The 24,944-nt window shown below is 46.0% G+C and overlaps 1 protein-coding gene across 1 annotated transcript in view; it reads left to right on the top strand.

Moving 5' to 3' along the window:
• The first annotated feature begins 22,536 nt into the window (after positions 1 to 22,536).
• The window catches only part of TMEM132D (transmembrane protein 132D), an 839,174-nt gene continuing 836,766 nt past the window's right edge, over positions 22,537 to 24,944 (top strand). The window contains 1 exon segment of the mRNA XM_073021227.1: positions 22,537 to 23,094. Coding sequence (XP_072877328.1) covers positions 23,016 to 23,094 — 79 coding nt within the window. The 5' untranslated portion in view covers positions 22,537 to 23,015.

The following is a 24,944-nucleotide window of genomic DNA, read 5'->3' as shown; positions in this document are numbered from 1 at the left end:
CGCACTGTCGCTGGCATCTCTGTTTCATTCTTTTTTGTTGACTGAGTGGCTTCACCATTTTAAAAGCCCACCATGAATGTAGGAGAGTCCGAATTGCTCCACATCCTGGTCTGGCTCCTTTTTTTTTTTTTCTTCTTGCTAACTGGTTATTTCTTGTTATTTAAAATTTTTATTTTAATCTATTAGACATAGGCTTAATTTTCAATCTATTATTTAGTTTCATGTCTCTCAGTCTCCTGTGCCACCATTTATCCAATTCAAATAAACATCTACATACACACACACATAGATCACAATGGAATATTCTCTTTGCATAGCAATAAAATATGTTTCTGATTTTATAATAGAGATTGGATGATGATCTCAATCAGTATTTCTCTGGCAATCCTAATATCATCACTATAAATAAGAAAGCCAAATTAGTCATTTTATCATGGGAAGAGTTTTGTGGGAAATTTTGTGGGGAATTTTTGTATGTTTGGTTGGAAATAGCAGAAACCTCAAGAAAACTTAAACAGAGCTATCTCTATCTCTGTCTCTGTCTCTATCTCTGTCTCTGTGTCTGTCTCTGTCTCTGTCTCTATCTCTGTCTCTGTGTCTATCTCTGTCTCTGTGTCTATCTCTGTCTCTCTATCTCTGTCTCTGTGTCTATCTCTGTCTCTGTCTCTGTCTCTATCTCTGTTTCTGTGTCTATCTCTGTATCTGTCTCTATCTCTGTCTCTGTCTCTGTCTCTATCTCTGTCTCTGTGTCTATCTCTGTCTCTATCTCTGTCTCTGTGTCTATCTCTGTCTCTCTCTCTATCTCTGTCTCTGTATCTATCTCTGTCTCTGTCTCTATCTCTGTTTCTGTGTCTATCTCTGTATCTGTCTCTATCTCTGTCTCTGTCTCTATCTCTGTCTCTGTCTCTGTGTCTGTCTCTGTCTCTGTCTCTATCTCTGTCTCTGTCTCTATCTCTGTCTCTGTGTCTGTCTCTGTCTCTGTGTCTATCTCTGTCTCTATCTCTGTCTCTGTGTCTATCTCTGTCTCTCTATCTCTGTCTCTGTGTCTATCTCTGTCTCTGTCTCTATCTCTGTCTCTGTGTCTATCTCTGTCTCTGTCTCTGTCTCTATCTCTGTCTCTGTGTCTATCTCTGTCTCTGTCTCTATCTCTGTTTCTGTGTCTATCTCTGTATCTGTCTCTATCTCTGTCTCTGTCTCTGTCTCTATCTCTGTCTCTGTGTCTATCTCTGTCTCTATCTCTGTCTCTGTGTCTATCTCTGTCTCTCTCTCTATCTCTGTCTCTGTGTCTATCTCTGTCTCTGTCTCTATCTCTGTTTCTGTGTCTATCTCTGTATCTGTCTCTATCTCTGTCTCTGTCTCTATCTCTATCTCTGTCTCTGTCTGTCTCTGTCCCTGTCTCTATCTCTGTCTCTGTCTCTGTCTCTATCTCTGTCTCTGTCTCTATCTCTATCTCTGTCTCTGTCTCTGTCTCTATCTCTGTCTCTGTCTCTATCTCTGTCTGTATCTCTACTACAATCTACAGAAATTTCTCATGGAATGCAACCAGAAAGGCCCTGCTTTGTTACAGGAACTGGGAACTGGAGGCCAGTGTGCTCACTGCTCTCTGCCCACTGGTTCTTTACTTCTTTCTCTGTGGTTTCTCTTCCTTTGCTGCTCAGTTCATGTAGCCAACAGAAGACACCTGTCTGCAGCTCCTCAGACAGACAGCCTGCCTCCTGCCTCGCTTCCACAACCTGGGGAGGCCGACTTTCTGAGCAGCCCAGCTTGGGACAGCTGCCTACCAAGAGTCTGGTCTCATGCGGGCAAAGGCAGTTTTACGCTTGCACAGGTGCCTTCCAGGAGCCCTGTCTCACGTGGACAAAGGCAGTCTCACTCATGCACAGGTGCCTTCCAGGAGCCCAGTCTCACGTGGACAAAGGCAGTCTCATGCGTGCACAGGTGCCTTCCAGGAGCCCGGCACTGCAGACGCATTTACAAGGATCTTCGGACCTATATGTTGCCTCAAAAGATGTCGGTTACAGCAAGCCATGTAGGTGGCAATATGCGGAAGGGAGGGGCAGGGTAAAGGCTGAGGACAGATGGTCTAAGAGAGGAAGAAACAGCATGTTTGAGGTTGAAGGGTTTCGGGGGAAAGCATCATTCTGAGTGGAGGGGAGCAGCACAGAGCACCTCACGCATCCATTAGCTGAAGGCAGTGGTTGTGAGAAGGCAATCTAGATTATTCCTGAGACTCCATGACCAGCTTGTAAATGCTGAGGCTCTAATCAAACAGTCTGTCCACAAGGCCACCCTCCTTATGGATTAAGAGCTCCTGGGATGAAAGACCACTTTCCTCTGAAGCAAATATCACCTCAGTCTGACTTGCCAAGGAATGAGGAATAAATAAATGCATCTAGAAACATAAATACATAATAAATAAAATTAAAATGGCAATAGGACCCAGTTTACCTTGCAAGTCACCTCCTTATTTTAATGAGAGCTATTTTATTGCACCATTTACCAGCCATGTGTCCAAACAGTATAAAACCTTAATACTGCAACAAGATCTCACAGTGCTTTCTGATGGCAATTGCAAATTTGGGGGGATTACTACTTGTTAAACTAAGATTAAATATGGCTATTAAAATTCCGCAATGAGGATCTAGAAGAAAAAGCTTTATTTCTGCCATTGCACATGAAATGGCTTTGATTAAAGCTCCGTGAAATACAAAAATATTCTATTGTTATGGGTTCAGTCTGTGTAGTAGCAAAGAATGAGTTACTTGAAATGAAGCAATTACTTTTTCTACATCTAAGGATAATAGGTTAGAAAAGTAAAACAAGTTGGTTTGGGGTTGGCTGCCAAATATTAAACTCTGAATCATTCATGTGGAGTACAATTTCAGATGAAATACACTCATCATATCTCTATAATTTTGATTTCTTGTGATTAAGATGAGTTTAATGCATAATGAAAATGGTGACTTATTGCCTCATAATGCCCACAATCTAATAAATGCTGTTTTAAGTCTCTTCTGAAGTTTAAACACACTGTTTTTATTTCAGTTCAGATGGCAGAAATAAATGATTTAATCTTTGGCAAGGGAACAATTGGTTATTCATGTAAGAAAAGAGAATTACATCCTCACCTCACACCATGCAGCACAATAAATTCCAGAAAGATTGAAAAGTTAAATCTAAGAAAATGAAACCAAGTAAATAGAAGTGGTTAATGATCATCTTTCAATATGAAATCAGCTTTCCCAAACCTAAGAGCAAAGAAAGAAACCACAAAGGATAAAGTTTATGGTTTTCACTACATAAAAAACAATAACAAAAGCAAATTTCTGTATGTCCCAAATACCTAAATACAATTTAAAAGGCATTTAGCTACGGGGGGAGAATATTTGCTGTGTACGACAAAGCATTAAGATCTTATTAAGGATGTTACCTTAAAAGACTAGTGCACCACCTTGAAAGACTAGTGCATTATTGAAGAAATAGGAAAAAGTCATGAGCAGTCAATGGATATAGCAGGATTAAAAACTATTTATGTTTCCTAGTAGCAAAAACAAAAAATAAAAGGAAAAGCACAATTTAAAACAATAATGAGATATGATTTTTCACCTGTCATGTTGGCAAATCCCTTTTTACAACATTAACACCCTGTTATCTTTGGCACTATTAGTATTTTGGAATAATTTTTTGTTGTGGGAAGGGCTATTCTGCATCTCAGGTCTCTGTCCTATCCCTCAATGCCAGGGCATCTTCCCCCTCTAGCTGGGACAAAGAGACATATCTGCAGACATTACCAAATATACCCTGGGGGCAAAATTGCCACCTGTTGAGAACCACTTTGTTAGAATATGGGGAAATAGGTAGTCTTGTACATTTCTGGCTCAAATTTTCTGGAAGACACATTGGACATATTTATCAAAAGATTTAGTAATGTGCATCCTCTTTTATCTAGGAATTGCACTCTTAGTATTATCTTAAGGAAAATATATCTATTATAATATCCAAAGCCTGTTTATAACTGAAAACAATGATAAATCATCTAATCTCCAAGAGTAGAGAGTGAGTAGTTTGGTATAGAAAGGTAACATCATAAGCTAGAATTTCTGTAACTATGATAAACCACAGCAAATGTGCACAAAAAGTCTAGCCACAAAATAATACTTAGTGTGAGATCTCATGTAGGGGAGGTTAGGGGCAGGGGCAAGTGTAAATGCACATAGACAATGACTGCCAGGACAATTATCAACATATTCTGCTGGGTGGCAGATTATGGCTCTATCTATTATCTATTGCTATAAAACAAGCCACACATTGAGTGACTTAAAGCCACATTTCTCATCTCCTTATTTCTGTGGTTCAGGAATTCTGGAGCAGCTTAGCTGGGTAGTCTCAACCCAGAATCTCTCATGAGGCTGTGGTCAGCATGGTGGCTGGGGCTGCAGTCTCATCTGAAGGTTCACCTGGGGCTGGAGGATCCAATTTCCAAATGGCTCACTCATGCTGTTGTGGCAACAGGCCTTCATTTCTTGTCACATGATCCTCTCTATGGGACTATTTTATGATTCCCATGACAGGGCACCTGACTTCTCTCAAAGCACATGCTCCAATAAAGTGAGAACAAGAAAGAAGATATGGTACTTTTTATGTCTGACCTTGGAAATCATCCACTGTCACTTCTGCTGCATTCTATAGATTAGGAGTAAGTCAGTGTTCGGCCCAGACTGACTCAGAGGGGAATTAGGTTTCATTGAGGGGATGGTGATCAAACACTTTTTGGAAATATTTTGTAACTACAACAATGGGTGATTTTAGTTTTGCTTCTTGGTGTTTCATTGTGTTTTTCAAATTTCCTATCATGATGGCATATTTATAATCAGAAAGAAAAATATTTAAAATATTTTGAGATTATTTTGGCACTGATTTGTGGTTGGTCGTGGGGAGAGGATTCATATTACATGCATGTAAGTATTCCATTTCCATACCAGAAGAAGGTACCACCTCGTGATGATAGCAAGACTTACCATTGTTAACTAAAAAATGACAAAATACGCCAAAGGGCAGGAAAGTGGTGTGATAAATAACATATACCTGAGTTAGCTCACTGGGCTGATCTCATCATCTGGGAGAAGCATAAAATATTAGCTGTGACTTTTTGTTGGGCACCAGATCCATGCACTTAAGATATGGAGGACTTAACCCTTGGATGACTCATGGGCACCTCAGACACATGTTCCAAACTGAGCATAGCATCTTTACAGACACAACAGACAATCTGGACTCCCTGGAGGCTCCTCTTAGTTTTGCAAAGAGTTGGCTCAGCCAGTCTGAGGTAACTCAACAGAAAAGCATGCTGACATCAGCATCTGAGTCCTGGAGGTCTCCTTTCAACAAGACCACTTCAATGTTACATGATCCCTTAGCTGCTCCCACCCCTTTCCCTCTTTCCAGTAAAAGAAAAAACAATCAGAGCATGTCAGAGGTAGCATACACCTACTGGAGTGCGTTCCTGGTGCATCCAGTCCAGCAAAGATTGTCCTAATCAGTACTCTTTCTGGAAAAATGAGAGCTCTGGGGATCATATGCACTGTGTTATTTCTTTGCTTCTCAGTTTTCATCTACAAAACTTCTTTTATATTCATACTGTCAATATTCTCACAAATAGAAAATATCAAGATTAAGTAATTAATGATGCATTAATCCATTTAACATGCATTTATTAGGGAGCTGTGAGGTGACACTGACCATGGAAAGTAGTGAGGGTGCAAAGATAAGGAAGACATGTACCCTGCACACCACATTTTTTCACAAGAAGCACGGCAACATGACACACACACGAGCGAGGGTGTGTCCAGAGTGTTTGACAGCACAGAGGTGGTGAGTGTGGCTTCCTGGGAAGGCAGAGCAGGCTTGTGGGGAAGGAGGGCATCTCATCTAAGTCTTTAAGGGAGACTGCACCCAGTAGACAGAAGAAATGCTTTCTTTCCAAAAAAAGAAAAAAGGAATTGTACATGCACACGAGTGGAGTTGAGAAAGACAACAGTAACTCCAAGGGGTGTCCACTGGGAAAGTTTGAAATCCTGAATATGTGGAAGAGAGGTGCGGGGTGAGGTTTGAGAGGAGATAGGGCTCATGTGACAGGTCCAGGCATTATCCAGAGGGCATTGCAAAGTCATAAAGGAGTTTAGGCAGGAAGAGAGCATGACTATGTTTGTGTTGTTGTAACATCATTTTGGTGATTGTGTGGAGGCTTCAGGAGAATGAGCAGGGCAAAAAGAATCAAGAGAATACTATCACACCCTACATAAGAAATTGCGGTGGTCTGACGGAAGGCAGTGTGGTGCAGAGTCACTGGGAAATGACAGGGTTTGATGATTAATTATCCACAGTGGCCAGGGGCGTGAACCCCTGGAGGAGACATTCAAATGCAGTGAGCTGTGCAGAACATGTAAGACAATTTACAGATATAGGAAATAGAAAAATAGGAGGGAGGGCATATTTTTGGAGATATTATAGAAAATATAAGTTTTCATTATCTAAAAAAGATATCCCATAGGCAGGTTGAAATTCACTCCTAATCTCAGGAGCAACCTCCTGGATAGATACAGGGGCCACCTCTTCATGGTTTGTGTTTCAAGCTGTGGTGTCAAAAAGATGACAAGGACAGCATGTAGAACTGAAGAAAGAATATATTCCTGGGGGACACATAAGAAGCAGGTGGAGAAAAAGAAAACCACAAACAAATACTGGAGAGGAATCACAAAGAGAGAAAAAGCAAGAAATATTGTTACAAAACCAGGGGATCACAGCCTCAGGAAGAAACAAGTAGACAGTGTTAAAGTTATAGAAAAATAAGACAAATGAGAAATTAAACACGTCCTTGAGGTGTACAATTAGCAGGTCACTTGCAACACTGTTGGAAATGGTTTCCATAGACTAATGGGAAAAAGATAAATTGCACTGGGCTTAAGAGTGAAAAATCTATTTAGAATTGGCAGATGAAAGACATTTTCAACAGAAAACTCAGATCTGACAATGGAGGACAAATAATTATTTGTACTCTATGGCCAATTAATGAGTAAGGCTTCTACTCTTCAGAAGATTTAACATGAGGCCAGACTTACAGATTAATGACAAAATTAATAATCAAAATTTAATGTCCATTGTAGTTGAAACTGCAACTACAAAGCCAGTGGAATGTCAATGTGCATGTGATTAGTATAATAAAAGAGAGAGAATATTCTTGAATAACTCTTAGGAGCCAGAAACTTTATATCGTCTCCAATTTAATTCATTCTTGTAACTCCAGGTTGCACTTGTCCCCAAGAACAAATGAAAGCCTAAACGTTGATGCTCAAATTACACTGCGTTTAGTTCTTCTCTTACTTGCTGCTACCTCTTTCCCTAGGACTCATCTCTTGGGTAGGTTTGGGGAAGACACTGTGCTATTTGCCATCCCATGATGGAGTCTTATTTCTAAGTGGCTGAAGCTAAGTGGTAATTCATTGGCTTACATTGAAAAACTGCTTAGAAAGCAGGTACAGACTTGGTGTCAAGAACAGGAATCAAGCCCTCAAATTCTCAGGGTTTGCTCCCTTTTCCCCACTAAATGTTGACTTAATCTCTGGCCTATGCATTTGATCAAGTGGGAGCCTAGTTACTGGTGCCTCTAGACCCTACATCCATTTAGCCTTTCCCCAGGGAGAAATAAAGGCCTCTGTCTCCATGTTCTAGTTTGAAAATTATCAAGGAAAGACTCTGCTTGTCCCTCCCGAGTTACACCTCCACTCCCTGGACCAGCCACTGTTGCCCAGGGCAGGCAGATGACCTCATTGGATAGGACCAGTGCAGGCCACATGCCCAATCCCACAGCAGGGGCAGGCAATTATGGGACAATCACCAAGGAGGTGCTGAGAGGATACACCTGCAAAAATCCACTGCAATCCATTCCCTACTTCTACCATCAGAGGCTACACAGAAAACATTCCTAGCCAGCTTCACCTCACTGTGCAAATCAACCCATGAATATAAATGCTTGTGTCTCATACACCCCATTAACCCCAAAATACCTCCTGGCTAAAGGTTCAGGAGCCACATTCCCACCCTCAAGTTCTGTTTGCAGGTACAGAAACTGAGGCTTGGATCATATCTCCTCTAATAAAGGCAGAGATTTGAACCATCTCGATGAGTTAGGCCCCTCTGCCCCTCACATTATACCTTGCAAGTTTTGGGGGCTTTCAGCATTTGAATTGGGAGAGGTAAAATTCAGCAGGCACTCGCAGAATTAGTTTCTGGTTTATTATCCCATTTATCCAGAGTTGGAGTCAACAGTCCTGAGCCTCCATCTCCACTTGGAGATCAGAACGCAAGGCTGTGTCTGAAGTATGCAGAACCCAAAGCCCGGGCAGAGCAGCAGGATGAGCTGGACACTGGGGTCAGGAGACCTGCATCTGGACCTGGCTTTGCCACGGTGCAAACCTGTGGCCTTGACCTGACATAAAATGTTTGTGTCTTGGTTTCTTCATCTGCAAATGAACAGGTATCCCTAAGACTTTTCAGGGTTTCTCTTGTGGGACATGGTTGACTACCCTTGGGCACACCAATACTCTGCTCCTGGTAGCTCGGGCACATACAGGACTTTGTTACTGGATGCCCATAAACCATCTGTTTCCATAACCACATCATGGTTCTTCCCAATGAAGCTGCTCTCCCTACCCATGGTACATGTGTTGTGGTGGGTTAACGCCCGTGACTTAAATCTAATCCAACCAGATGATTCCAAAACTCTGTTCTCAAGGACTGATTAAGCAATGGGACTATGGTCCTTCCTATTTAGGGTGAAGAGAGTCAGGCTGATCTGACTTAATGGCATAAAAAAACCTTTCTTCAATGATCGCATATTTTGTGGGTCAGAAATTCACAATGTAGGGATGGGCTGTTTCTCCTCCACATTGACTGGGACCATGATTGGGAAGACTTGAAAGTAGGGGTAACCAGTTGGCTGGTGCCTGCGGTTTCTGAAGGCTCCGGTACTCACCTGTTTGGGGCTGCAGCCAGGAATCATTTCTTATTCCTTTTAGCATCAGTCCACATAGTCTTGTCTTACCTCACCCAGCATGATGGCAGAGCTACCTGGGGAAGCACGCTTTGGAGGAGGAAAAGGAAGGGGGCACCGTCGCTGGTCTTGGAAGGGAACAAGGAGGACCTCTATCTTTAGCTCCAGAGTCACTTGGAGCTAAAGGCTCCAAGCTAAAGTGACAGGGCTGGCGTCCAGCTGGTCAGGAACGGGCACCCCCTCCCTGCCCACGTGAGCAGCCGCGTTTTCCTGCTGCTGCATGTGTTACATAAACGCCCCAGCAACACCATTGAAAATGGTAAGTCTGACACTCAGCTTGAACTCAGAGGTGCAACAACTCAAGTACAAAACCTGAAAATGTCACACCACAGACTGGTCTCTATCCCAGTCAGCATTTTTTCCCAACTGTGTACACTGCAAAGAAAAATCAACAAACAGAACTTAGACCTGTAGACTCCTCATCGTGGAAATTTTGCAGTTGCATAAAGGTGTGTGTGTGTTTGGGGGAGGTGTGTGTGTGTTAACTTTCTAAGCCTTGGAGGTTTTTAATGCAGAATAGCAAAACTTTAGCCAAAAGATCAAAGTTCTTATTTTCAAACTCCAGGATGAGTAAAGTTGATTTATAGGAATTGTTCCTCTTCTTATTCATTGATGTTTTCAGAGATCGAATGTCAGCATAAAACCAGTAAGACTTTCACTGAGGAGTGTGAGCCCCATGGAGACAATTTAACATCATGCTAAGAAAATCTGTGCCTGGCCTTGACCCTGCAGAAACCCAATAAGTTATGTGATAGCCAAATAGAAAACTGAAAAGGAAAAACAAAACATTTTGAAAAACCCATGCTTATTTCTGTAGAAAACAGTAACTATCAATAGCTTTCTTTTTGAAGGCTAACTCTATGCTGGGTGCCATGCAGGTGTTTTCTATGATATCTTCAGTTATAACAGCCCAACGACTTAGGTGAAGGTGTAGTCTACATTTTTTAAGATAAGGAAACTAGAGCTCAGAAAGGGGAAGTAACTCAGAAAAGTCACATAGCTGCTAATTCTATCCCCAGCAGGGGGCTCCACTCCAACCACCCTGCAGCACTGCCTCAAAATGGCATTGAGTGGGGAGGCTGAGGCAGTCAGATCACCAGAGGTCGGGAGTTCGAGACCAGCTTGGCCAACATGGCAAAACCCCGTCTCTAGTAAAAATACAAAAATTAGCTGGGCGTGGTGGCGCATGCCTGTAGTCCCAGCTACTCAGGAGACTGAGACAGGACAATCGTTTTAGCCCAGAAGGCAGAGGTTGCAGTGAGCTGAGACTGTACCACTGTGCTCCAGCCTGGGTGACTGAGCGGGACTCCGTCTCAAAAAAAAAAAAAAAAAAAAAGGCGTTGAGTGAAAGAAGAACTGGTAAATAATAAGTAACCGTGAGTTTCATGGGGACTCTCCCTCCATGGGAAAAAATACAACCAGGGGCAAGTCATTTGCTTCTCTCAGTCTCAGCTTCCCCATCAGTGAAATGGGTGGTCTGACGAAGTGAACGTCACACTTGAGTTTACTGAATGTTCACTAAGTTGAATGACTGTTCCATCAAAAAACAGTAGGTAAATAGTCTCCTCTTCAGATATGAGGAAGAGCACGTTTCATTTCAGGCGGGGTGACGTAAGGAGGTGGGAGAAGAAAAGCCATTGATTGATGAATTGATTTTAACACTCTTACAGGGGGTCTGCAAGATTCTCCAGTGTCCTGAGCCATAGAACAGAGCAGTAGATAAAACAGCCAAAGCGATGGCTCTCAGAGAGCTTAGATTCTAGCTCTGGGGGAGTGGGGAGTGAGACATTGAACAAATAGACTATTTAGGTGTTGACTAATGTCATGAAACATAGCACGGGAGAAGACAGAAAGAGATGGGTGTTGCCAAGCAAATGTCAGGTCCAGGGAAGGCATCTGTAATAAAGTGGTATCGGCCAGGTGTGGTGGCTCACACCTGTCATCTCAGCACTTTGGGAGCCCAATGCAGGTGGATCACTTGACATCAGGAGTTTGAGACCAGCCTGGCCAACCTGGTAAAACCCCGTCTCTACTAAAAATACAAAAATTAGCTAGGCGTGGTGGCAGGTGCCTGTAATCCTAGCTACTTGGGAGGCTGAAGCAGGAGAATCTCTTGAACCCAGGAGGCGGAGGTTGCAGTGAGCAGAGATAGAACCACTGCACTCCAGCCTTGGGGGTGAGAGAGTGAGACTCTGTCTCTAAATAAATAAATAAAAATAGTGATATTCAGCAGAGACCAGAATGACAGGAGAAAAGAGAATCTTACAGGTATCTGATGGAAGGCTGTTCCCAGCAGAGGGAGCAGTCTTTGCAGAGGCGTCTGTCAAGGACAATGCTGGTGTCGGATGGAGGAGGAGCCTGGCTGACTGAAACAGGAGGCAGCTCATGCACAGCCTCGCAGGGCGTTGCAGGGACTTCAGCTTTGCACTGAGTGGGCTGAGAGCGAGGGGACGGTTTTGAGCAAGAGTGACAAGATCTGACTTATATTTCTCCAGTATTTCTTAAAGCAGGATGGAAGCAGGAGCCCAGCAAGGAGGTTGAGTTAGAGGAGAGATGCCAGATGAGAGATGATATTCTGGTAATGAGAGGATAACTCAGTCTAGACCAGTTTAAGCAAAAAGTGGCGTTTATGGGCCAGACGCTTTGGCTCGTGCCTGTAATCTCAGCACTTTGGGATCCCAATGCAGGTGAATCACTTGAGGTCAGGAGTTTCAGACCAGCCTGGACAACCTGGTAAAACCCTGTCTCTATTAAAAATACAAAAAAATTAGCTGGGCGTGGTGGAGTGCGCCTGTAATCCCAGCTACTCAGGAGGCTGAGAGAGGAGAATCACTTGAACCCAGGGGGCGGAGGTTGCAGTGAGCTGAGATGGCACCACTGCACTCCAGCCTGGACGACAGAGTGAGACTTCAGCTCCAAAACAAAAAAAAAAAGTGGGGTTTATGTGGAAAATGAAGTGCTTCATGGAACATGAGTAATGATGAGAACTAGGCACTACAATGGCAGCCAAACTTTCTCTGTCTCTTAAATATCCTTCTTCATGTGTTTCTTCCTCTAGTTCTCCATGCTGGAGCAGGAAATTTGAGCAGCAACATCCTTGTTCCACATCATATATTCCAGATATCCAAAGTGAGATTCTCACTCCTTCCAGGTTCAAAGGTCCTCAGACAGTGCTGTACTTGGTCCAGTTTAGGTGCCACTTCTAGATTAATCTTCAGCTACCGCACCGTCTTGCGTTTGAAACACAGTGGGTTTCATCCAGCACGAGGAGGTAGATGATCTGAGCATCTGCCATTTATTAATAGGCATCCACTCAAGGTAGGCACATATGTGATTAACACTAGTTTTGCCAGCAAAGAATATTTAGCTAAATTGTCATTTTTTGAAGGCTAATTTTAGAAAGCATTTTGAAATATCTGATAAATACATATGTTTTAAGCACAGATTTTTCATAATGGATTTTATAGAAGTTATTTCCAAAGTGGTCCCAGTTCAGGAATGCCAGATTAAAAGGAAAAGAAAAGAGAAGAGACAAACAAACCTAAACAGCTTGGAGTTTAGTTCACTTGAAACAGTTCCTAAAAAACAGCTGCAGACATTCATGAATAGCCATTTTCAGATCACACTGAAAATAATGACAAGGAGGGGCAAGTTTTGGCAATGAGAAGTGTTTTCTTGTTAGATTTTTTTTTTGAGACAGGGTCTCACTCTGTTACCCAGGATGGAGTGTAGTAAATCATTGTTCACTGCAACCTTGAACTGCTGGGCTCAAGCAATCCTTCCGCCTCAGCCTCTCAAGTAGCTAGGACTACAGGAATGTACCACCACACACAGCTACTTTTGCTTCTTCTTCTTATTATTATTGTTTTAGACATGGGGTCTCATTATGTTGGCTAGGCTGGTCTTGAACTCTTGGACTCAAGTGATCCACCTGCCTCGGCCTCCAGAGTAGCTCGGACTGCAGGCATGTGCCACCACACCCACATAATTTTCCCTACCACTTTTGTGGAGATAGGGTCTCACTAGGTTGTCCAGGCTGGTCTTAACATACTGGGCTCAAGCAATTCTCCCACCTTGGCCTCCCGAAGTGCTGGGATGACAGGTATGGTCACTGTGCCTGGTTGGATTTTTATTTTCTAAATTATTGTATCCTTATGGCAGTGTTCTTAAAAGGCAACAATAACTGTGTCTATGACTTTCCTCTTTCTGTTTTTTTTTTTTCCTCAGATCTAATGTGAGAAGATTATATTAGGTGATGGCTGGGATGCTCCAACACTCAGATTCTCCACAATACTGACATGATTCCGAACTTCTTACAAACCCTCTTGTCTGTAACTCACAGGCAAAACCATGTTCTTCCAGGGCACGATGCAGCATGCTCCCTGACCCACCCTCCCTCCCTCCCTCCCTCCCTTCCTTCTTTCCTTCCTTCCCTCCCTCCATCCTTCCCTTCCCCCCATCCCTCCCTTTCTCCCTTCCTTCCTTCTTCCTCTCTCTCTCTCTTTTTCTTTTTTCTTATGCCACACGGAAGGAACCAGCATTTTTGCTTTTCTTTGAGTGACTCATTGTATCTTGGAGAGCCGTTGCTATAAACTGTGTGTCCCCAGAATTCATCTGTGGGAATCTTAAGCCCCAGTGTGATGGTGTCAGGAAGATGAGAGGTGATTAGGTCAGGAAAGCAGAGGTCTGGGAATCCCCAGCCTCTCCTCTCCCACCGTGTGAGGTTATGGCAAGGAGAAGGTGCCATCGACGGGCCAGGAAGCAGGTCCTCCCCAGCCACTGCATCTTCTGGCACTTTGATCTTGGACTTCTAGGCTCCAGAAGTGAGAAAATTAAGGTCTGTGGTTTTTTTGTTTGTTTTTTTGTTTGTTTGTTTGTTTTTTTAAGCCATCCAGCCATGGTATTTTTGTTATAGAAGCCTGAGCAGCCTAAGACAGTAGGGTGATGATGAAGGACAAGGAAAAAGTGGATGATCCTGCTGGCAGCCTCTTTTTTGGAAATGATTCATTTGAACAACCGACATCATAAAACCTCAGTGCTGGGTGGCTGGACCCACTTGACAGTGATCAGTTGTTTGGCAGATTTTAGAGAATGACTAAAGTTCGACTCAAGTAAGAATGCATATGATATAAATTCTCATGTTTCAATTTTTAAATCAATTGCAAGATAATTTAATCTACATTCTAGGCAGCATGGAGGGTGAAAGGTAATAGCTGTGGACACCGAATTGCAGGATTTCCTGAATGGAAGCGTGGGAGCTTGGCCATGTTATTTATTAACTTGAGATAATAAGAATCACTGCCAGTTTTAAAAAATATAATGTGACTCATGAAAACATGACAACGTGCGCATGTTGGGTGTAAAGGGAGATGTCAACGCGTTTGTTCTTGGAGGAAGAAATAGTTGTCCTGAGCTGCCACCTCTGGAGCACTAGGGGTCACTGCAAGTCCACCGATGCCATGAGCAGGGTGCCCGCGTGCACCACGTTTGCCAGCTGCGTGTCCGTCCCACCGCCAGGCACGACCGCTCTCCCTGGCTGTGCACAAGAAAATGTTCGAGGGTCCAATATCCAGGTGCCCCCTCTCAACCTCTTTGACCTGTTAAAATAATAATCTAGTGTCAAATACCATCTATGTGGTGTCACATATTCTACGATTTGGGGTAATTTAAAATTATCTTGAAGGCAAATACAGAAGAGTACCCTCCTGCTGCTGCGTTTATTTCCAGACCCAGAGAGCTCACTATTGTCCTCAGTCACTTTTTTCAAGACTGGAATCTCTCCTGTGATGAGTCAAACATTTGCTGACAAAGAACTGGTCATATTTCATCCCAAGGGAGTAATCCCAAGTGAATCCATTTCAACACGGAGCCAACACAGGCTTTCTGACAAAATCAAACACTGGCATGTAAGAATTGTTAGTGCAGGCTGGGCGTGGTGGTTCATGCCTGTAATCCCAGTACTTTGGGAGTCTGAGGCAAGCAGATCACTTGAGGTCAGGAGTTCGAGACCAGCCTGGCCAAGATCGTGAAACCCCGTCTCTACTAAAAATACAAAAATTAGCTGGGCGTGGTGGTGGGCACCTGTAGTCCCAGCTACTGGGGAACCTAAGGCAGGAGAATCGCTTGAACCCAGGAGGCAGAGGTTGCAGTGAGCTGAGATCACACCACTACACTCCAACCTGGGTGACAGAGCGAGACTCCAAATAAAAAAAAATAATAATAATAAAAAGATTGTTAGAGGCAGTCTTCAGAAAGACGTATGTGCTATGTGGAGGTGGGGTCTCTTCGTTCCGACTTGGACTGGCTCATCTTTGGGGAGGGAAGACAACAAAAGTGGTTCTTTACTCTCCTACCATGGAAATCTCACACGAAGAAAGGCAGACCGCTCAGCGAAGTTAGTTTTCACAAAGAAATTGGAGTGAACATCAAGTTAATTACTTGGGGAACTTAGGGGACTTTTATTAAGAGAAAAAATTGAATTAGTCTAAACCAGAAGTAGCCACAACCCTGTTATTTCAATTCATATACTCACTCCCCAAAGCACCCTTTAATAACGTCTAAACTGGGCCATTGACAGTATCCTCAGACTTCAGCTTTGAAGCTGGTGTATACATTGACAAGCAACAACATCTTGCGTGCTTACGTTCTCTTTGATGTTGGCAAACTCACCAAATTGCTGGATAAACCCTTTCCCTTGTTGGCCACTAAGAGCTCCTCTAGGGCGGGATTAACTCCCTGTGTATCCATTTCACAGACACTTTTTAATTTTCCTTTTTGGTGGAGTAGCCGAGGGGCTATTTTCTTTCTTTCTTTTTTTTTTTGACATGGAGTCTCGCTCTGTCGCCCAGGCTGGAGTGCAGTGGCCGGATCTCAGCTCACTGCAAGCTCCGCCTCCCAGGTCCACCCCATTCTCCTGCCTCAGCCTCCCGAGTAGCTGGGACTACAGGCACCCGCCACCTCGCCCGGCTAGTTTTTTGTATTTTTTTTTTTTAATAGAGACGGGGTTTCACCATGTTAGCCAGGATGGTCTCGATCTCCTGACCTTGTGTTCCGCCCGTCTCGGCCTCCCAAAGTGCTGGGATTACAGGCTTGAGCCACCGCGCCCGGCCTATTTTCTTCAATAATAATCGTGGGATATGTACCTCTGATCTGAAGATCTCTGCAATGGGTTAATTGGTTCCCCGACAAAGGCCTCTGTAATCTAAGAACCCAGCCCTTCAAGTCCATTAGACACATTGATTTTAAGCGGACAAAAGAAATCAAATCATTTGGATGCTTAGTTCCGAGAAGTAAATTGATCTTTCTGGCACATGTCAAATGGACTCATTAGGGGCTCGTGCTGCAGGCCACATCGATGCCAGTTTTCTCTTTTGTTTGAGGTCAAGTCCTCTTGGAGGGACGGGCAGGGACTGAGTCTGTTCCTGGGGAGGCTGATCTCTGGTGGGGCACCCCTCTTCCTTCTGACTGTGTGCTGTTAGCTGAGCCCCCACAAAGGGGAGGCCCACACCCTGCACGCGGGCTGCAGAGTGCCAGCTCTCAGCGATCACAGAGGGAGGCACCCCAAACAGAGCTCACAGCAGCCCACACAAACCACGTGCTGGCAGATGGCTTTCCAAGTCCGGCCTGGACCTCAGTGTCAGTCAGCCCCACCACCTCATTTTCTCCACCCTAGCAAACACCACCAGCCCGGCACAGGGCGTGTTCTGAAACGGCAGGGTTGGGACTTGCTAGATGAGAAGTTAATACAGGTGTTCTTGAGAAAGAAGAGAGAGACCAAAAATCAGAGAAGAAAGTAGACACAGGTTCAGCATTCCAGGGGCCAGTACACACTCACAGCTCTGAACGCTGACACCACGCCCAGGCACGTTGCGCTGTCTCTGAGCTGTGCGGCTCCTGTCCGGCCGGCCTCCCTGGGCTGGGCCTGAGATTGTTCCTGCAGCCACATGCCTGACACACGCAGAGGCCTCTGGATTGGGCCCAGTGGGAGGCAGAACAGGGGCCCCATGGAAGGGATGGGAGTCTGGCATGCTACATTTTACCAGACGCACCTGTGCCTAGCCCCGGCCTCTGTGGCACTATTGGAACATCAAGAGATCTTTCGAAAATGTGAATGGGCTCCTACAACTTCCCCGCTTGAAGCTTCACTCTAGCTTCCTGAGTCCCAACGAGGCCCCTGCATCCTCTGTCTCCTGCAGCTCCCCTGCACCTCCTCTCCCACCACGCTCTCCCTGGCTCACTAAGCTTCAGCCACATGTGGCTTTCTGCTCTTCCATCCTTTGCGATGCCTTGTGGCCTTTGCACCTGCTGTCCCTGCTACCAGACACTCTGGGGATCTGCACTCTGGGGATCCTTCTTGTGAGAGAGATCGTGCTGCTCCAAGAAGCCTTTCCCGACCTCTCCAAAGGGCAGGTAATTGTGCTGCCTGAGTTCTTCACAGGTTCTTCTTGAAAGAATCTTGTTCTTCGGGGTGCTTGTTTCCTATCTGTCCCCATGGGAATAAAATTTCATGATGGGCTTGTTCACTATGAAGCCTCTGGGCCTGGCCAGCAGTACACCCTGAATAAATATGTGTTGACTGGAAGGAGGAATCCATATAAAACCCACTCCTCAGAGTGCCCCAGCCCAGGAAGACCCTCTCTTGGAACTGATGATACTTGTTCCTGCAATATTCTTTAAAGACCCCAAGAGATCAAATACCAGCTCTCCGAGGGCATCCTTTGCCTTATTCTTGGTGCCTGGTAGAGGGGACAGAACACCTCATGTGTTCGTTAGCTGGTGGTGGTTGCTGATTCCTCCCTCCTTTGGACCCTCTTCATATCATAAAATGAGTCAAAGCTTCGTCGTAGTCTCAGGAGCTGATAGAGATGTTTCCTTGTGTCCCACTCCTGCTTCTGTTGGCAGTGATGAGATCAATACGCCCTGTATTGCCTGGAATGGTTCATTCTAACAAACAAAACCCTGAACCTCCATGACTTAACACCATGCCATCTTATTTCTTGCTCACCCAAAATTCCATGTAAAAGAAGTGGCATTCCACATTTCAGGACCCAGACTCATTCCATCTTGCAACTCTGCCATCGCCGAAGGCTTGGGGTTCTCCCTTGAATTTCCGCATTCAACTTGAAAAGGCGGGAAGAGACTTTAGGGGTTTCACAGGCTCCCAAACACTCCCCCTGAAAGGGAGGCACATCCCTTCCTCCCAGATTCTTTTGGACATAACCGTAGCCACAATTAACCTTACGAAGGCGAGGGCATGTGGTCTGGCTATATCTCCAACAGGCAGAGGAAGCAGGGGTGAGGGAACATGCTTCTGTCACAGGCTCCAGTGCATAGATGCATGCAGAATCCAGGCAGTCTTTTCAACAAAGGGTTTCCTGCAGATGCAGCCTTGCAGCTTCTCCTTGACCTCACCCCTGACCGAGGAACACTCAGGGACTAATCAGGTTAGAGGTACAAAGACATAATTAGTGCCAAGAAGTCCAGCATGTGACTTCAAAGAAGACTATTCAAGGCCTGCTGACCTTTCTGTATTGATCCATAAATCAGTAACTTAAGGCAAATGCAGCACCATCCTGTTGGTCTTTGCAGAAGAGGCTGCTCTGCGAGGTTCACCTGAGAGTTACCTGGTGAAGACATGGGTCACCTGGGGAGTGCGACTATTTTGACCTTTTAACATCTGCTTGTGGAGCTCCGGGAAGAGATGAGAAAGGGGGAAGGACAGAGAGAGGAGAGTAAAAGTAGGTCTGAATTTTAGTATGGTTAACCTGGAAGAACTTAGAAGTTTGATGATTCACAAAATAAACATCAGTTTCTCCTACCATACTTCTTAATGTGGATTGGTGGGGGACTTTGCTCTCCCATTGACTTGCTGGGCTGCTGGCTGGGAGGTCCCCCTTGTAGCAGCTGCACCATCTCGAATGGTCCACTCTGCTCCCAGGGCAGGGCAGGGCACGTACAGAGTGAGGAGTCACAGGTGAGCTTTTCACTGCCCCACCAGAGAAATGACCCCCGTGACTTCTGCTCACATTTAGTTGGTCAACTGCCAGGGGTTGAGAAGTGTAGTCATCCACGTGCTGGGAAGGAGAGAAGAACAGGTCTTGGTGAACACGCACTGTCCTCAAAGGCACAGCATGGATTCCGCAGAGGTGCTCCTTCTGGAAGGATGATCTCTTGCTGGCCTTACCAGGAAGGGTGTGCAATGTTCCCAGTACTTACCGTGCACTCAGCATCAGAAGGCTTTACCCACTCTTGAAAGAGACCATTGATTGGACCAGGCCTTTCTACTTCCCAGCCATTTCACGAATTTCGGAAAATTGGGAAGAAAGGGAGTTTCAAAAATTTCTTCGGCATCTTCAGGAGGGATTGATCTGGTGGCTCTCGCTTCACGCTAAGGTTTCCCAAACTTCATTTCTCACCATCTTCCTGAGTATTGTCATAGAGAGAGAAGATGGTGCCTGCACCCATATCAGTAGAGATTGCTAAATCCATTACTCATTTCCCATCTTCATAAACATACATAACTTGATATTTTTTAAACGAAATGCATCACCAAGTAAAAGGAGAGCGAGAAAACAAAAATAATAATCAAAATAAAAACACTGATGTTAATAGCTTGAGCTAGATGTCATTGTGCAGAATGAGCTTCCCATTTTGTTTAAAAAACATTTGCAATTACTAAGAGGTTGTTTCAGAGTAGCTCAGGCCTGAACTTTTCTCCTGGATGCAATCAGAAGGATTGGAAGAGAATGGCTTCAGTTTTACAGGATGCCCCATCTTTAGAGGGCCCGCCAGCATCCTCTCATCCACCAGTGGCATAACCCCTGCAGTACTTGAATTCCAGCTGCTTTCTGCCATTATCAACCCTCAAACAAAGTTGGCATTTCTCAAAAACTGCTACAGGGAATGTTTTTGTTTTATTGAAAAACAACAACAAAAACTGATTAGTGTAAAAGCCTTATCCACACAGCATGAACAATTAGTGCAATGTAATTACTGACAAAATTAGGCTTACAAATTGATTTATGGCCCCGCAGATGAAACACATATTCTTGGAGGAAATCAGATTTCTTACAACTAACTTGAGAGAGACAAGGTGGGAAGTTGTCCCGGGGCAGGGGCTGGAGTTAGGGACCTACGAGCCCTCAGCATCCATCTCCAAGTCTTTCTAAGTTTTGCTTCCCCATAATTAGCTGTGCTAATTACCCAAAGAAGATTAGATGTATCAGGGAGAATGGCATACTGGAGAGAGAAAAAGTACCAAGCCATTCTTGCATCTTATTTTAGCCACTGATTAGGTATCTGAAGTTGCAGCTTCCCCAAAAAGCTTCCATATCAAAGAGTCGAAAAAACTTTTGTTTAGCCAACTACGCATATTGAAGAAAACGTTTAACATTTTAGGCAGCAGCTGGAACTTGACAGTCACCTTTCGTCTTCACACTACAGATAGAGAAACCTTTTGCAATGGCAAAAAGTTATTTGATGATTGCAATTCAGGGGAAAAACTCAATTTGATTTAGAAAAACATGATTGTTTGTAATGAAGAACAGGGACCACTTGTTTCCAGTCAATATGTTTGAGAAATGTTTTACAAATAGACTCAGTGTCACAAATAGATGATTTACAGATAGACGCACTGTAGCGTTAAGGATGGAACCTGGATTATGCATTCGGTGCGGGCATCAGTTTTGACACTCAGAGACCAGGTGAAGGTGTCCAAGAGACGAAAGCTCAGCTCTCTCATCACTCAGGTGAAGGAGAAAGGGGACCAGTGGTTTCAGCAGGTGTTCTGCAGGTGGGCAGGATCAGCATCACCTGGAACTTTTTAGAAATGGAGATCTGAAGTCCCACCTTGACCTGCCGAGTTAGCTCTGGGGTGGGCCCAGCAACCCAGGTCTAACAAATTTTCTGATGACTCTCCAGCTGGTTCAAACTTCAGACACAGTGAGAGAGACAATCTCTTAGGGTCTTTGCAGCATTGACTCTTAGGAATTTTATAGGTGAGCAATACAAACAGAAAAGACAACAAGTTTAAGAAACAAACAAAAGATGTTCAGATAAGCAGATATAGAATAAAAGAAAAGAGCACATCTCAAAGGGCATGAACCCAGAAAGACAATCTTCTATAGAACAGCAGTTGCTTTTTTGATCTTCCTTGAAACTTTGAAAGCTAAAAACTCTTAAAGCATTGGTATATTTCTGCAACTACAGGCATACAGGATAAAAAGTCCATTGCCCCCTCAGTCAGATGATAACGACCCATTTTTATCTACTGAGGCGAATTCACCTCGTTAGATTCAGGGGTTGTTGGTTTACAATATTCCTTAAAAATTCTGAATGCTTTTCCTCCCTCTGAGCTTTGATGGGGTTAATTTAAAGGCTCTCGTGGAGCAGAGCAGTCCTTGGTCTAAAATTTACAGGACGGTGCTTAGGGATCTTGATGTGGGGATGTCTTAGTTGGAGATTGCGGGAGGTGTGAGTGAGAACCATGTCTTTTATCTTCTCAAAGCAATGTTGTCTTCTAATGGATCCATTTCCTGTTCCCAATGAGCCCTGGGGAGTATACATGAAATGTTTCTAGGGACGCTAACTTGGGGGATCGTTCTGGGACGGGGCTTGAGGCCAGCATGACCTCAGTGTGGCGTGTGATTTCCTCACTCCGATTCCTGGGAGATGCGCAGGGTGGGGCGAGGGCCCCTCTCCAGCCATCCATGCGCTCTCTCTGGCGAAGAGCCTCAGGTGCCCCTGGGCTGGAGGACCTCCCCTGGGCCTGAGGTTTTGATGACGAGGGGAGGCCGTTGGCCAGCTGGACACCTGTTGGGAGAGTGGGCGGCTCCGTCCTCGGGGTGCCCCAGCGCTGGGAGCCCTCGCCCGCCGCCACCGCGCGTCCGCACTCGCAGGGAGGGTGGCAGGGAGGCTGGGCGTGGGGTGGCCAGGGGAAGGTGGGATTTACTTTGCGGATTGGGGCTCACAGCTGTCACTCCGAAAGGGTGGGGCTTTTTAAAAGCAGACAAATTTTTAAGGCGAAAGCCCCAGCCGGCTCCGGGCACCGTGGCGATCGCCTCCGTTCCGTTCCGGATGCGGTCCTTGCGGAGCCGAGCCCCCGCGCCGCCTGGCAGGAGGCAGCTGCGTTGCTCGGCCGCGTCCCCGAGCCGGCGGGCCCTCCTCCGCGCACATCTGGCCCGCCTCCCCCGGGCGCAGGGGGGAGCCCCGCGTCTTCGGAGCCAGCCGTGCGCTCGGCGCGCGTAGAGCCCCGCGAGCCCCAGCCGGGCCCGGGGCCGGGCGGGCCGAGGCGGCGGCCGGGGAGCAGCGGCACCCGCCAAACTTTGGGTGCCGGAGCGCGCGCGCGCCCGAGGCCCGAGGCAAAGCGGCCGGCCCGGGATGGGGGCTGCGGGCCAGGGAGCCCCGGGCCGCCCAGCCAGCCCGGCTACCCGCCTGGGGGGCTCCGCGCCTCCTCTGCCCGCGCCCCGGGCGCCGCAGCCCCGTCACCCCGGCGCCGCCCGCCCCAGCGCCCGCTAGCCAGCTCCGGAGTCGCCGGAGCCCTGCGCCTGGAGGCGCCCCTGCCTGGGCCACCGGGGGCCACTCTTCGCTCGGGTAAACAGGAAAGGAAATACCCCTCGTGGATTAAAATAAAATAAAAAAAATCTGCTGGGGGCGAAGGAGGGAGGTGGGGTTTGCCTGCGCGCGTGTTGGACTCCAGAGAGCAACTCAGGAGCCCGCGCGCGGTCGTCGCCTCCCGGCCCGGCCATGGACTGGCGGGAGGAGGGCGCAGGGCGCCTGGGCTGCTCAGGCCCCTAGCCGGGCGCTCCCTCGCCACCGGCCCCGCTCCGGGCCTCTAGGGAACTGAGACGGTCTCTTCTTCGCCTGGACGGCGCCGGGGAGCGGAGGATCTGCGCACCGGGTCTCCAGGATGTGCCCGTCTGAGATGGGGACGCTGTGGCACCACTGGTCGCCTGTGCTCATCAGCCTGGCTGCCCTGTTCTCCAAAGGTGAGGACGCCGCGGCCGCCCCGCGGCCCGGGAACTAACTTCGCCTGGAGTGAGTGTGTGGGAGTGTGTGGAGGATGGGGGCGGCCGGGAGAGAGGGCTTGTGTGCATGTGTGTGTGCTTGTTTGCGTGTGTGTGTGCGCGCGTGGGAACGTGCGCTCCTGCAGCAGCCAAGCTCCTCAGACGCCCCTTGGCCGAAGGTGCTTGGCCTGGAGCACTTGGGTGGGAGGCCGTAGGTGAGACTGCTAAGGAGCCGAAAGGAAAGGAAGGCTGTTTCCTGAAAGCCTTTTCTGTAAAGGGAGGGGGCGGGAGGACTGTTGAGAGGAAAGGTGGCCTCTGGAGGGCTGAGCCGGCTGTCGTGGGAGGGGATTGAGATGACCAGGAAGATTTCTGGCATTTGAGTTTGACTTTCCCTGGTGGCACTGACCTATTTGGAAATAATTTTGGAGCACTCCTGTTGTATGGGAATACTATTTCGTGTATTATAAGCTGCCAAAAATATAGCCTGGGGGGTAGCTCTGAAGAAGGGGGCTGGGTTTCTCCAGGTCTGCCGCTGTGGAGGTTTGGGCACAGGGTCTGTAGGGTGCTGGGAGCAGCGGCCCCGCAGGGTGCACGTGGAGTTTCAGCTACAAGTTGTGACCCGAGTTATCCCAGCGGGGCCCTGACTTGAAGCCCTGTGTCATGCTGCCTCTTCTCTTCTGCCAGCATCCCTGTCTGTCATGGGAAGAGCAAGTTTGGAAGCTCTGGACAGTCATTCTAACTTGAAGAGAAATGGTGGGATTTGTGCGGGCGATTCTTTCTCATGATTGACCTGGGCTGTTCGTGTGTGGTTCCCCCACCCGGTGCCCCTTTCCTGCAGATAAACACACGGGGAGGAGAGTGAAGCGTCTCGGCTCTCTCTACGTGCTGCAAGAACACTGTACCCATATTTTTCTGCGAAGATTTTTGAGATGAGATCGCTCTCAGAAACTTCAAAGCCAATTGTCATGCACAAAGTCTTTTAATTACATGAATTGTCTGTTTTCTGAGTTCTTCCAGAATCACTGAGGTTATGTTGCTTTGGATCTGATAATAGATGAAGACAGTTCAAATGCTGAGTTTCTGTGCTGGTTCGATTTAGAAAGAAGAATTTACGTTCACCCTACTTCCCTGTCTTTGAAGTGTGGTTGAGATGGGCTCCTGTTCCCTAATTATGAGTGAGAACAGTCCCTGGGATCAGAGCTTTCTGGATTTATAATGTGCACAGGAAACCAAAGAAAAGGTTGATGAATTCAATGAACCTGACTCAGGCAGACGTGAGATTAAAAAAAACAAAATCCACAGCAACAACAGCCCAGCATTTTTTTTTTTTTTGATTGGTTCTCACTTGGTTTTATAATATATCTAGACTCCTTTGTGTTTATGCTGCAATAACAAGGTTGTATTAAGAAAGGTACAGAATAGCTTTGGAAATGAGACCTCACTATTGTGTTTTTTCACTTAGGTACATAGGTCTGTTACTGATTTCTTTATTAGACTGAGCAGTGTTGAAGACAATTGTATTTCCCCTGATACTTGTGAACTTTTTCAACTTGGAACACTGAACATGTCCTTAAATGAGGTACTCTGTGGTGTGGAAGCCTCTTTACTAGGTGGCCAAAAATTAACACGTAAAATGTTATGATAAGCTTAGCATATGACATATTTTGTGTGTTGAACTTAAGTCAGCCAGACAGTTCAAAAGTGAATCGGTTCTGTGTGGAGACTTTGTAAGCAATTAGCAGAGTCTGAGCACATGGTAGATGATTCAGGATTCATCACAATATGTCAAAGAACAAGAAAAAAATTAACACCCCTATTAGCAAATTGTGTAA

This window comes from Chlorocebus sabaeus, chromosome 11 (genome assembly GCF_047675955.1).
Source record: "Chlorocebus sabaeus isolate Y175 chromosome 11, mChlSab1.0.hap1, whole genome shotgun sequence".
NCBI classification, from domain to species: Eukaryota; Metazoa; Chordata; class Mammalia; order Primates; family Cercopithecidae; genus Chlorocebus; species Chlorocebus sabaeus.
The sequence above is the reverse complement of the archived record's forward strand: the minus strand, read 5'-3'. Positions and strand labels throughout refer to the sequence as shown.